Genomic DNA, 13745 nt, shown 5'->3' with positions numbered 1-13745 from the left:
ATAGGTCGACCTACCACAAGACGTTTAAAGAGTTTTAGCCTTCAGTGATTTTTGCAATTCGTTCCAGTCATTGGAAGCAGAGAACAGGAAAAACTAGAAGCCTGATCAACTCTATGTGAAGGAGATGTCGTGCTGCATGAAGCAAATGGTGGTCACACCAGATACTGACTGGTTTTCTGATCCACGCCCCTATCTTTTTTTTAAGGTATCTGTTACCAACAGATGCATATCGGTATTCCCAGTCATGTGAAATACATAGATTAGGGCCTAATGAATTCATTTCAATTGACTGATTTCCTTATGAAATTGTTACAAGTTGCGTTTATATTTTTGTTCAGTGTGTGTGTGTGTGTGTGTGTGTGTGTGTGTGTGTGTGTGTGTAGTTTAACAGTGAGCAGTACAGCCACTTCACTCTGCAGTCGGACGGAGAGGGAGACGAAGACGAAGGGAGCCACGTGGAGGTGAGACTGTCTGATGATGTTGTAGATGACCACGCCCCCTCTGAGCAGGTGGGCCAACCAGGAGGCTCGCCCTCATACAGGCCCCGCCCACAGCAAAACTACCGCAAAGTGTGTTATCTGGCTCTTGGAACCCTCTTCATCTTCATCATCGGTACATACTCTTCCTCATGCTCTTTTTTAATTTCTTTGTCACACTCACCCTCTCTCCCTGGGCAAGTTCGTCTTGCATCGCCTGGTGCATTTTACACATTTTAGACCCTTCCATTGGTCCTAAAGTGAAATCTCCAGCCACCTGGGGCACCGGGCAATGCAAAACAAATTCATCCACTCTCTCTTGTCTTACTCTCTCTTCACTTCCTCTGTTTTAGGTTATCTGATTGGCTATGTGAGCCACCACTCTCCCCGCAAGGAGCCAATCACTTGTGATTCTGAGCAGGAAGTGGGCGTAGCTGAGGAGGCTATAGTAGAATCCTCTCTATCCTGGAATGACATCACCAGCTTGCTGGCACAAAGACTGACTCCTGACGCCTTCAACAGCAGACTGAGGTACAAACACACACACACACACACACACACAGGGTTGTTGACCATATTACGGCCACATCGGCATTCACCAGTCATGACCGCATTCAAATTCACTGTGACCGTTTGTCACGGTAATCCTATCCAAAACTCCCAAATGAATGCCGCAGTCACTGGCTTCATCAATAAGTGCATCGAGGACGTCGTCCCCACAGTGACTGTATGTYCATACCCCAACCAGAAGCCATGGATTACAGGCAACATRCGCACTGAGTTAAAGGGCAGAGCTGCCGCTTTCAAGGTGCGGGACTCTAACCRGGAAGCTTACAAGAAATCCTGCTATACTCTGCGACGTACCATCAAACAGGCAAAGCGTCAATACAGGGCTAAGATTMAATCATACTACACCAGCTRCGACGCTTGTCTTATGTGGCAGGGCTTGCAAACTATTACAGACTACAAAGGGAAACACAGCCGCAAGCTGCCCATTGACACGAGCCTACCAGACGAGCTAAATGCCTTCTATGCTTGCATCAAGCCAGGCAACACTGAACCATGAGTGAGAAAACCAGCTGTTCTGGATGACGGTGTGATCACGCTGTCCGTAGCCGATGTGAGTAAGCCCTTAAAACAGGTAAACATTCACAAGGCCAGATAGATTACCAGGTACGTGTGCTCCGGGCGTGTGCTGACCAACTGGCAGGTGTCTTCACTGACATTTTCAACATGTCCCTGATTGAGTCTGTAATAAAACATGTTTCAAGCAGCACCATAGTCCCTGTGGCCAAGATCACAAAGGCAACCTGCCTAAATGACTACAGACCCGTAGCACTCACGTCCGTAGCCATGAAGTGCTTTGAATAGGCTGGTCATGGCTCACATCAATACATTATCTCCAGGAAACCCTAGACCCATTCATTTGCATACCGCCCATACAGATCTACCAGATGATGCAAATTCTATTGCAGCTCCAGGCACTGCCCCTTTCCCAACCTGGGACAAAAGAAACCTATGTGAGAATGTATTCATGACTCAGCTCATGCGTGTCAACGAACCGTAGTACTCTAAGTAGCTCATACACTACGCTAAGGATCTGGGACTTAAACACTCCCTCTGCAACTGTTCCTGACTTCCTGACGGCGCCCCAGGAGGTGAGAGTAGGATAGCTCACGCTAATCTCAACACTGGAGCCCCCCAGGGGTGTGTGTCCAGCCCCCTCTCGTATCCTGTTTCACCCAGGACTGATGGCCAGGCACGACTCCAAACATATTAAGTTTTGAAGAGACACTAAACAGTGTCAGTCGGTAGACAACACAAGACACTAAGGAGAGGAATCAGTAGACTGGCCGGGTTGGTGTGCCAGAATAACAACTATCCTCAACGTAACCAGATTAAGGAGACTGATTGTGGACTACAGAAAAGGAGGGCGAGTAACGCCCAATTCTCATCGATCAGGGCTGTAGAGAGCAGGTTGAGCAGCTTCAATGTTCCTTGGTGTCCACAATACCAACTAAACTAGAATGTTCTAACACACAGAAGTCGTGATAGGTAGAGGCACGACAAGCAGCTGTTCCCTCAGGAACGTTAAAAAGAGATCGGCAATGGTGGTCCTGAATCCTCAAAAGGTTTCTATCAGCTGCCATCGAGAGCATCCTGACTGGTTGCATCACTGCCTGATACGGCAATTGCTCGGCCTCCGACCGCAAGGCACTACAGAGGGTAGCGCGTACGGCCCAGTACATCACTGGGGCTAAGCTGCCTGCCATCCAGGACCTCTAAACCAGGCGGTGTCAGAGTAAAGCCCTAAAAATTGTCAAAGATCCCAGCCAGCTCAGTCATAGACTGTTCTCTCTACTACCGCATGGCAAGCGGTACCGGAGTGCCAAGTCTAGGACAAAAAGGCTTCTCAACAGTTTTTACCCCCAAGCCATAAGACTCCTGAACAGGTAATCAAATGTTGTACACCTACACCTGTTGTATTCGGCGCACGTGACAAATAAACTTTGATTTGATGGGTAGCCTGTCAAACTTTCTAAAGGCCCTTGCTAATGGCTTGATACTCAGCGTTCTATTGTCCCTCTAATCACTCTCAAAACACTCGAATAGTCTGAGTGATGAAGACAAATGGTGATGGGAGTTAGAGCCCCCGTTCCGAAATGGACACAGGCAACACCGGACCCAATATGCATAAATACATTTTTAAAACCCGTCCCGAAAGGACAACCGGTCCTATCCAAGTGAGGGAAGCAGCAGGAAGCCAATTGTTTTGCTACTTTATTCAACCGGAGCCATTACCGAAAGGGAGAGAGCGCGAGCTGCTGTAGGCTATTAGGGAGCGGAGGCCGTGTGTTTGGAGGGAGAGACCGTAACCACTGTTACCTCACGCTAGACTAACTTCTTGCTAGTTATATATCATCCCATCCGATTACATAGTAACGTAAACTCACCCCATTCCGTACAAATGTGCGTAACCGCGACATTCAAACGGGGCTACAAAGAAAACAAATGGGACTGTAGCGACTGTGTTGACTTCAAAATCGGGGGTGTGAACTAGGTTTCTATTCAAGCGTTGATCGACATGGTAATGGRTCTATAGTATTGGAGAAAAGTTGAAAAAACTGACCCTCCGTTACATCTTGATGTGTCATGTCGTAACGTACAGCACGCATAAAGCAACTATTTCTGTCTTACAATCTCTCTCCACCAGGTGTAGCACTTCTCTCATCGTTTAAAAACAAGAAATGGACAGTGACGGGGGTAAGGGGGGATACCTAGTAATTTTTTTCGTCATCATTGCATGTGATCATCATTCTCAAAGCCGCTGTTTACTTCTAAGATCACTTTAGCACCGCCCTAAAAACCCAATTCAAATTCGACACAAACCTTCAAATAGGTATGTAATGACACATTATATAAACTCTTTATAGTGTTTTATTTACATTTTAGAGGCGATAAGGTGATAAGTTGGACAGATTGAGTGAAAAAAGCTATTTTCCCACACGACATCTGTCTTTCTCACTATCACACATTAGTTTCGCTTCCCCACCCGCCATTTAAAAAAAGACCCGACGGGGCTCATTGCCTGCTTGAATTATTGCAGAAACGGGCAGTGTTTAGGTCATGTAATTGATTTTGTTGGAAAGGGGAGAAATTGTGCTTTACAATGGTATTGACATTACAGTTGATCTGGAAGTATTACGTTTTTGGGGCGCTAAAATAAGGGCAATTGTACGGACCAAGGCGATGTACGAGTTTACGTGAGTTTACGTTACCTGTCTTGACTGCATCAATCCGAGAGAAGATAGCTAATTGAGGCTAGCCATAATGTTACTGCTCTTCTCACCAGCCTACAGTTAGCCTACACATAACTCCATTCAGATTCTAGCGTAAATAGCAGCCTACCTGCTGCTGGCTTTTGGTCGTTGTAGCCTTTCTTTCTCATTTCACTTTTAATTCTGTCATTTTTATTCCATCTTCCATTGAATACATATCGTCTAACTTACTTGCCACACAAGCAGAGCAGCAATGCACTTCTCTCTCGCTCTCTGTGGGAAGGATCAGAGCTCATGCCTTTTTTGCGACTTTTCCAAATCATTAATATAGAGTTGCATCTTGTGTTTTGATTTCTAAGCCATTCCCAGGTTTACATGCCTATCACCACTAAATAACTAATGGATTTGTTTTGATGGTTAGGGCTGGGCGGTATACCGTGTTTTACTATATACCGGTATTGATGCACAGACCATTTCTTTTTTTTTTTTTACCTTCTATAACGGTATGTGAATGTTTAATTTGTTAAATGTGATACGCCGCGTGTAACATCCATTTTTATAGTTTACTCCGCTACTTGAGTCCTCTCTTTCCGCTGTCTCTCTGCGGCTTTCCACACAGACCCAGTCCCGCTCCCTGCCACTCAAGGAGCGCATTTGTTGTTGCTCGACCACAAGACACTTGCGTTCAGTCTGCATGGTCAATGCAGCAATGTTGATGACAACTATACTGTTCCCACTTTGCTTCTTTTTAATATAAATTCACAAGGGTTCTATAAATACACTATTAGTTTGTGTTTCTTACATCTGCAAACAGTTTATTTTCTTTGCAAGTTGTGGCTAAATCGCGTTAGCCGCTAATGCTAACGCGATGGTCTAAACACACCAAGACAGTCGTGAAGAGGGCACGACAAAACCTATTCCCCCTCAGGAAACTAAAAAGATCTGGCATGGGTCCTGAGATCCTCAAAAGGTTCTACAGCTGCAACATCGAGAGCATCCTGACTGGTTGCATCACTGTCTGATATGGCAATTGCTCAGCCTCCGACCGCAAGGCACTACAGAGTGTATACCGCCCCCTGTATACCGCGGTATACCGCCCTCACTATCTGCAAACAGTTTATTTTCTTTGCAAGTTGTGGCTAAATCGCGTTAGCCGCTAATGCTAACGTTAGTTAGCTGGCTAGCTTGCTAGTAAATGTATAGTCAGAGAAAAATTTTGCTAGCTATACAACCTGATACCAGTAATGGTGTAGGTCTAAATCAGCATTTTGTTTGTGTAACAGTATCTTCTAAATCAAAGAGGAATGGTCAAAGCATGAATATGTTAGCTACATAAAGTAGCTAAGAGAAAACATATAATGTAGCCAAAGATTATAGGTTCCCTTAGGAAACACTGATCAACACTTTGTTTCTTCCCCTGTCACAATAACTCCTCCCTGGCATTTTCATTTGTTGTCATGTCAAACAACACTGTATTCAAAATTCCCACTATTATATTTTAACTATAGAATTAGAATAATCATAACATTTTCATGATTCCAACAGTTCACCCAAGTGTTTTGAGGTAATTTGCAAGTCAAATCGCAATTGCAACATTTGGTTAAAAAAAGGCCTCGATAAAAAATGTTTGGCAGTACCTCAAATGAGTGCAGGAAATGCTGGTTGAAGTTGAATTGAACAGTATAAACCAATCAGAATGGAGACAGACCCATTGAAATCACTTAGAATGTATGTTGCCACCCTAGCGTGACACACTACTCACTATAAAGCAAATTTTGAACTTTTATTATTTAAAAACATAAATTACCGTCAAACCGTAAAAAAACTGAAAAATACTGTGATATGATATTTGGGCCATATCGCCTAGTGATGGTGTAGGCTATAGGCCCCTTTTCAGTACACGACATACTGACATCATACACAAATGCCTGTGACTTTTTGCTACAGTAAGGAAGCCATCGCCATCCATTCAACATAGCCTAAATTTACGTTTTTATTACTTCTAAACAAAATAACTTTTTGGGGTTCTAATGCGCTTAATACGATGTTTTGATTTTTGCTTGAACTTTTGCTAAGATATTTGGTTGTGATCTTTGCAAAATAACTACTTTGGATGCAGCATTTATTAGCTAGAATGCTAACGCTCATTGACATTGGCTAGCTTTTGTTACAGCCTATGTGTTTTTTAACTATAATTACGTTGATTTGCGATGATGACACACATTATAATAAGCAGGACATTCATGCAAGCTTTAACATCCAATTATAATCCAAAAGTAGTGTGAAATACAGTCATAAGCAAATAAATAGGAACTATTAAGAACTCCCATCTGCCACCAACTTGTGCGCATTGCGGCAATGTTTTCTAACAGAAAGGGGTCTATATTATTAAATGGATTTAACTTTTTTTTAAATGTAGATGTTCCAAAGGCGCGCATCAGCGGCTTGTATGCAGGGAAGCCCGGTGATGCAAAAAACATTGATGTTAATTAGCGGTCAATTACCATGAGACCAACAGTCATTTGCATGACAATTACAGGCTGACAAAATTTCATGACCGCCACACACTACCTGAAAATACTAATGAACTAAACTGTCCACCCTCTCTCTCTGCAGTGATGTTGAACAGCCAGATCACGCGGCAGGGAGCCGTGCAGACGGCATTCTGGAATATCATGTGTTTGACAGCTTTAAGAGTCTGGAGATGGAGCCCTGGACTGACGTACACTATGTCCAACTACAGACAGCCAACAGGTACACACACACACACACACTGTCTTGTACACACACACACACACCCTCTGTCTCATAATTCCACTTTGCTTGTAACATTCTCCTCCCCAATCCCCTTACCCACAGTCAGAAGCCAAACCGTGTTCTGATTGGCCAAGAGGCGGTGGGCCAGCCTAAGGGCTATCTGGCCTATAGTGCCACAGGAAAAGCTCAGGTCAGCCAATCAGATGTCCACATTGAATTATATTGACTGATCATCTCTTTTGATATTTTGGGCCAATATTACATAGTGTGAAATCTGAGCCAAAATAATCTGTTAAGGTTAAATGCTTGGAAAGTGGCATGTTTGTAACATATTTTCTGCCACATTGGATGTTTGCAATCACAGTTGTTGCCTGAATCTCACAAGGGGGATCTGTTTTGTGTGTCTGCAGGGCAAGGCGGTGTATGGTAACTATGGGAGTCAAGAGGACTTGAAGCTGCTACAGACTCTGAAGGTTGAGCTGAATGGCACTGTGATTCTACTGAGAGCTACAGGACAGATCAGCCTGGCACAGCAGGTAAGGTGTGTGTGTGTGTGTGTGTGTGTGTGTGTGTATGTGTGTGTGTGTGTGTGTGTGTGTGTGTGTGTGTAAGAAGGTTGTTTATCAGTGTACTTGTGCGTGTCTGTGTTTCAGGTGGCTAATGTAGCAGCATTGGGAGTATCTGCTGTGTTGATTTACCTCGACCCTAAAGACTACAAGTTCCAACCAACTACTGAACTGTACGGACATGTGAGTACTCACACCACTACAAGGTCAATCTTACCGAGCCTGATTCAGAGATGCTTCTTCAAGTGCAACCATTTAACGTTCTATGTTCACGTTCTGTCTGGCGTTCTCTGAATGTTCTGTGATGTTCTCCTGTAGGTCCATCTAGGTTCAGGGGACCCCTTCACGCCAGGCTTCCCCTCCTTCAACCACACCAAGTTCCCTCGCACCCAGTCCTCTGGTCTGCCTACTGTACTGGCCCAAAGCATTACAGCTGTTAGTGCTGCCAAGATACTATCGTAAGACCACACACACACACACACACACACACACCTACACACACACACACACACACACACCTAACTGTCGATCTATCCCCAGGCGTATAGGTGGGCTTGAGTCCCCTCTCAGTTTTAAAGGCTCACTGGACAATGTGAAGTACACCCTAGGAGGGGCTAGTAGTGAAGATGTTACTGTGGAGGTGAACAACGTGCTGCAGGACACAGAAATCCACAACGTCTTTGGAGTCATCAAGGGCTTCACTGAGCCAGGTATGTGTCTGTCTGTGAGTGCATCCATTGTAGTGTATGTGACTCCAGCAGGAATCAAGCCTAGAACACTGGCGTTGCTAACACCAAACTCTGTCCAACCAAGCCACACAGAACACTCCAAAACAATATCTTTGTTTAATCAATGTTTAATCTCTATGCACAGTGTTTGTGAGTGGGTTTTGTGTTAATTTTACTGTGTGTGTGTGTGTGTGTGTGTGTGTGTGTGTGTGTGTGTGTGTGTGTGTGTAGATCAGTACGTGGTACTGGGGGCTCAGAGGGATGCGTGGGGTCCAGGCTATGCTAAAGCCACTGTCGGGACCACACTGCTACTGGAGCTGGCTAGAGCTGTGTCTGAGATGGTGCACACAGGTAACATCAACACACACACACATCAACACACACACACACATTAACACACACACACACACACATCAATACATAACACACACACACACATCAATACATTAACACACACACACAACATCAATACATTAACACACATCACACCACATCAATAACATTACACACACACCACACACACAACACACACATCAATACATTAACACCACACACACACATCAATACATTAACACACACACATCAATACATTAACACCACACACACACATCAATACATTAACACACACACACACATCAATACATTAACACACACACACATCAATACATTAACACACACATAATTTAACACACACACACATCAATACATTAACACACACACACACACATCAATACATTAACACACACACACACATCAATAACATTAACAACACACCATCAATACATTTAACACACACACACATCAATACATTAACACACACATCAATACATTAACACCACACACACACATCAATACATTAACACACACACACACATCAATACATTAACACACACACACACAATCAATACATTAACACACACACACACACATCAATACATTAACACACACACACACATCAATACATTGACACACACATCAATACATTAACACACACACACACACACACATCAATACATTAACATACACACACACACAATACATTAACATACACACACACATCAATACATTAACAACACAACACACACACCCACATATACATTAACACACACACACACATCAATACATTAACACACACACACACATCAATACATTAACACACACACACACATCAATACATTAACACACACACACATCAATACTTTAACACACACACACACACAACAACACACACACAACACACACACCCACACACACACACACACACACACACACACACACACATCAATACATTAACACACACACACACACATCAATACATTAACAAACACACACACATCAATACATTAACAAACACACACACATCAATACATTAACAACACACACACAACATTAATGCATAAACACACACACACACATCAATGCATAAACACACACACACACACATAAACACACACACACCACACACACACACATCAATACACACACACACACACATCAATGCATATACACACACACACATCAATGCATTCACACACCACACACACACAGAACACACACACACACACACACACCACACACACACACATCAATGCAAAACACACACAGATCAATACACACACACATCAATGCATATACACACACACACACACATCAATGCATTCACACACACACCACACACACATACACACACACATCAACTGCAGTCCACACACACACACATCAATGAATTAACACACACACACATATCAATGCATTAACACACACACAACACACACATTCTGACATCTGTGTGTGTGTAGATGGTTTCCGTCCCAGGAGGAGTCTGGTGTTTGCCAGTTGGAGTGCAGGAGAATATGGCAGTGTTGGATCTACAGAGTGGCTGGAGGTGAACTACACACACACACCCCTTACAGTTCAACACACACACACACACTATGGGTGGAAAGTATTCAGGATATGGCAGTGTTCTAGCTAATGGTATTTGGCAATAATGACATGTTTCTGGAAGGCGCTGATTGGACCAACCTCTAAACTAGCAGGGTATGTAATGTCGTGTGTGTTCCTCTCCAGGGTTTCTTCTCCTCTCTGGACAGAAGAGTTTTCACCTACATCAGTCTGGATGGAGTGGTCACTGGTGAGTACACACAACCACAAAAATACTTCATTCAAAGTATCCTTCTAATCTAATAGTGTGTGATCTTCAGGCCATGGTGAATTCAAAGCGTCTGCCAGTCCCCTGCTCTACAGCCTTCTGGAAAGCACCATGAAGGAGGTGAAGAATCCCATTGGTTTTGGAGAGTCTGGGAAGTCTCTGTATGATAAGGTGTCTGGAGTCAACTTTGAGAAGGCAGTGTGAGTACACCTCACATATCACTCCAATTTTCTTTTTACATTTTTTTTCACCTTTATTTAACCAGGTAGGCAAGTTGAGAACAAGTTCTCATTTACAATTGTGACCTGGCCAAGATAAAGCAAAGCAGTTCGACACATACAACAACACAGAGTTACACATGGAGTAAAACAAACATACAGTCAATAATACAGTAGAAAATAAGTCTATATACTATGTGAGCAAATGAGGTGACATAAGGGAGGTAAAAGGCAACAAAATAAAAAGGTCATGGTGGCGAAGTAAATACAATATACCAAGTAAAACACTGGAATGGTAGATTTGCAGTGGAAGAATGTGCAAAGTAAAGAGAAATAATGGGGTGCAAAGGAGCAAAATAAATAAATACAGTAGGGGGAGAGGTAGTTGTTTGGGCTAAATTATAGATGGGCTAGGTGCAGTAATCTGTGAGCTGCTCTGACAGCTGGTGCTTAAAGCTAGTGAGGGAGATAAGTGTTTCCAGTTTCAATGATAGATCACTCCAAAGATATGTGTGTACAGTAGGCATAAAGGGGTGTGTGTGTGTGTGTGTGTTAGTTTTGAGCCCATGAAGATGGAAGACTCTGCATATCCCTTCTTGGCCTTCTCTGGAATCCCCTCTCTCTCCTTCCGCTTCGTCTCTCAGGGGGTGAGACACACACACTTTAACACACACACACACACTTTAACAAACACTAACACACACACACACACTTTAACAAACACTAACACACACACACTCTGTCAGGTTTCTATGTTTTGTTTACAGATAGTTTGATTTCGATAACTGTCTCTAATAGAATTGTCTGTCTTTGTCTCCCGTGTGTGTGTGCGTGTGTGTGCGTGTTGCAGTCTGAGGCCTACCCGTACTACGGCACCTCTCTTGACAACAAGGATCACCTTGGTTACGCCACCGCCCATCGTCTTAGTTCCCTAGCCACTGGGGCGGGATTGGTCGCAGGTCAGCTGGCGTTACGATTGGTCCACGACCACGTGCTGCGTCTAGATGTGCAACGCTACAGGACGGTTCTCAGCCAATCTGTGGTCAAGATCAACCAGCGCCTCAAACAAGTCACCCGGGTTTGTTTATATGACATGATTGTTTTTGTTTGTTGTTGTTGTTAGGTATAGTTATAATGTTATTGTGTTGTTACAGGATGGTTCTGCCGATAGTCTGTCAGCCCGTTGGCTCATCATGGCCTTAGGATCCTACAGTAGAGCTGCTACTGACCTTAACACTGACCTACTCAACACCGACCTCACTGACACACTGGCCTGCCACAACATCAACGACCGCATCATGAGAGTGAGACGCGCACACACACACACACACACACACACACACACACCCTTGTAATCTAACTGATCAATGCCATAAGGCTCCAGTTTTATAGTGAACACAAGTCAATCAGTAGTGGGTCTGTCTTGTTTCATAAACTAACATTTGGATTCTCCTCTCTCTCCCCCTAGGTGGAACATAACCTCCTTTCTCCATATGTCTCCCCCAAAGAGGTTCCGTTCCGCCACCTGCTGTTTGGCCGTGGTTCCCACACCCTGGCAGCCCTGTTGGAGGGTGAGGACAGAGAGGTGCTGCGGACCCAGCTGGCCCTGGCCACCTGGACGCTACAGGGCTGTGCCAACGCTTTCTCTGGAGACATCTGGGACAGCGACAACCAGATCTAACAGTGTGCGTGCGTCCGTCCGTCCGTCCGTCCTCGTTCACTGTAAAATCCAGGATGAGATGAAGATGGATTGGTCGGTGGTGATGATGTAATAAGAGYCCAGGAAGTACTGTCATTCCTTCTAGTTTGTTACTGGACTTCCTGAAGAATGTTGAGATTGATCGACCTCTAACCCCTCGACACAGAGGAGCCTATTTATACTTTATATATCTATCAMTCCACTATAAATGTTCTCAGTTTTAATGATGATAAAGTTTGTTTATTTTTATAACTTTTTTGGAAGCAGTGCCTTCAGACWTATGGCAGTTTCATGTTGTTAGTTTAGGTTAAGAGTTTATATATTTTTCAGTGCCAGTGCTCACTATAAATGTTTAAATGTCATTCATTTTGTTTTTGATAAAAAAAGTTATCGAGAGCTGTGCCTTCCAGACTTGACGGCTATGTGTTTTTTCATTTGGTTTTTGATAAAGTTATCAGTTCAATTTATAAAGTTATCGGGAGCAATGTCTTCCATACTTATGGCAGTTATACTGTCTCTTACTACGGCAGCATCTGCTGAAGCAACAGAGTCAAGTATACAGACAGTGTGACCGTCCAAGGTCCCATGACATTTGGTTTAAATATTGCCGTTCAGTTTGCCTTGCAGAATCTAATGGGGGAAGAGAATTGAAACCGACACAATCGTTTTGACCCGGATMAAAAACTGTCCAGCTACAGATGGTCAGACTTCCGCTGTATACATGACTCTGTTAACAGAAATACATCACCTACTGCTCCCACACATTACTATGGAAACAGAAACCCCAGCAACTGGGTATCACGACGGATGTCATGACTTCGTCACATTTTGATTTGATGAAATGCATGCACTTKAATTCGGAGTCCATGGTGAATTTACAAATTCTTAGGATGTTTTAGACATGCCGGGGAGGTAGCTACTTGGCTCACGTCTGTAATTACAAACTATTTTATATATAGTCTTAAATGGCTCTGGTCAGAAGAAGTTAACTATATAGGTAATATGGTGTAATTTCTGATGCAGCATGGGCTCAACAAAAAAAAACATGCTAAATCTCACCACTCTGAGCTGAACTTATAAAACTAATATTATTCAGGCAGCGAAAGAGTTATTTCTGTTAACCAGTGTTATTTTGGAGCAGTTTTGTATTTCTGATTAGAACCATTATCGGGAGCAGTGTCTTCCGTAATGATAAGTGTTGGTGGTAGTTTTTGCCTACCGGTGTGTGTGTTTGTGTGGTAATCGGGGGCAGTGACTCATATTTCACTAAAAGGGTGAAGTCATTAATCGGGAACAGTGTTTCCCAGAGTTTTATATCTGTGTGTATCGGGGGCAGTGACTCATATTTCACTGAAGGGTGAAGTCATTTA

The 13745-nt window shown here is 43.5% G+C and overlaps 1 protein-coding gene across 3 annotated transcripts in view; it reads left to right on the top strand.

The window, feature by feature from the left end:
• The window catches only part of LOC112074240 (transferrin receptor protein 1), a 23656-nt gene extending 10872 nt beyond the window's left edge, over positions 1 to 12784 (top strand). For all 3 annotated transcript variants that reach the window (XM_070440446.1, XM_024141441.2, XM_024141442.2), the window contains exons 3-18: positions 384 to 612; positions 830 to 1007; positions 6872 to 7009; positions 7115 to 7202; positions 7423 to 7548; positions 7666 to 7761; positions 7897 to 8036; positions 8119 to 8288; positions 8538 to 8657; positions 10106 to 10191; positions 10377 to 10440; positions 10511 to 10658; positions 11233 to 11323; positions 11527 to 11754; positions 11831 to 11980; positions 12145 to 12784. In XM_070440446.1, the coding sequence (XP_070296547.1) occupies positions 384 to 612; positions 830 to 1007; positions 6872 to 7009; positions 7115 to 7202; positions 7423 to 7548; positions 7666 to 7761; positions 7897 to 8036; positions 8119 to 8288; positions 8538 to 8657; positions 10106 to 10191; positions 10377 to 10440; positions 10511 to 10658; positions 11233 to 11323; positions 11527 to 11754; positions 11831 to 11980; positions 12145 to 12357 (2265 nt within the window). In that variant the 3' untranslated portion in view covers positions 12358 to 12784. The remainder of the gene's footprint in view (positions 1 to 383; positions 613 to 829; positions 1008 to 6871; positions 7010 to 7114; positions 7203 to 7422; positions 7549 to 7665; positions 7762 to 7896; positions 8037 to 8118; positions 8289 to 8537; positions 8658 to 10105; positions 10192 to 10376; positions 10441 to 10510; positions 10659 to 11232; positions 11324 to 11526; positions 11755 to 11830; positions 11981 to 12144) is intronic.
• The last annotated feature ends 961 nt before the right edge of the window (positions 12785 to 13745 follow it).

This window comes from Salvelinus sp. IW2-2015, unplaced genomic scaffold (genome assembly GCF_002910315.2).
Source record: "Salvelinus sp. IW2-2015 unplaced genomic scaffold, ASM291031v2 Un_scaffold2547, whole genome shotgun sequence".
Taxonomy (NCBI): domain Eukaryota; kingdom Metazoa; phylum Chordata; class Actinopteri; order Salmoniformes; family Salmonidae; genus Salvelinus; species Salvelinus sp. IW2-2015.
This window is presented reverse-complemented; position numbering and strand designations above follow the sequence as displayed.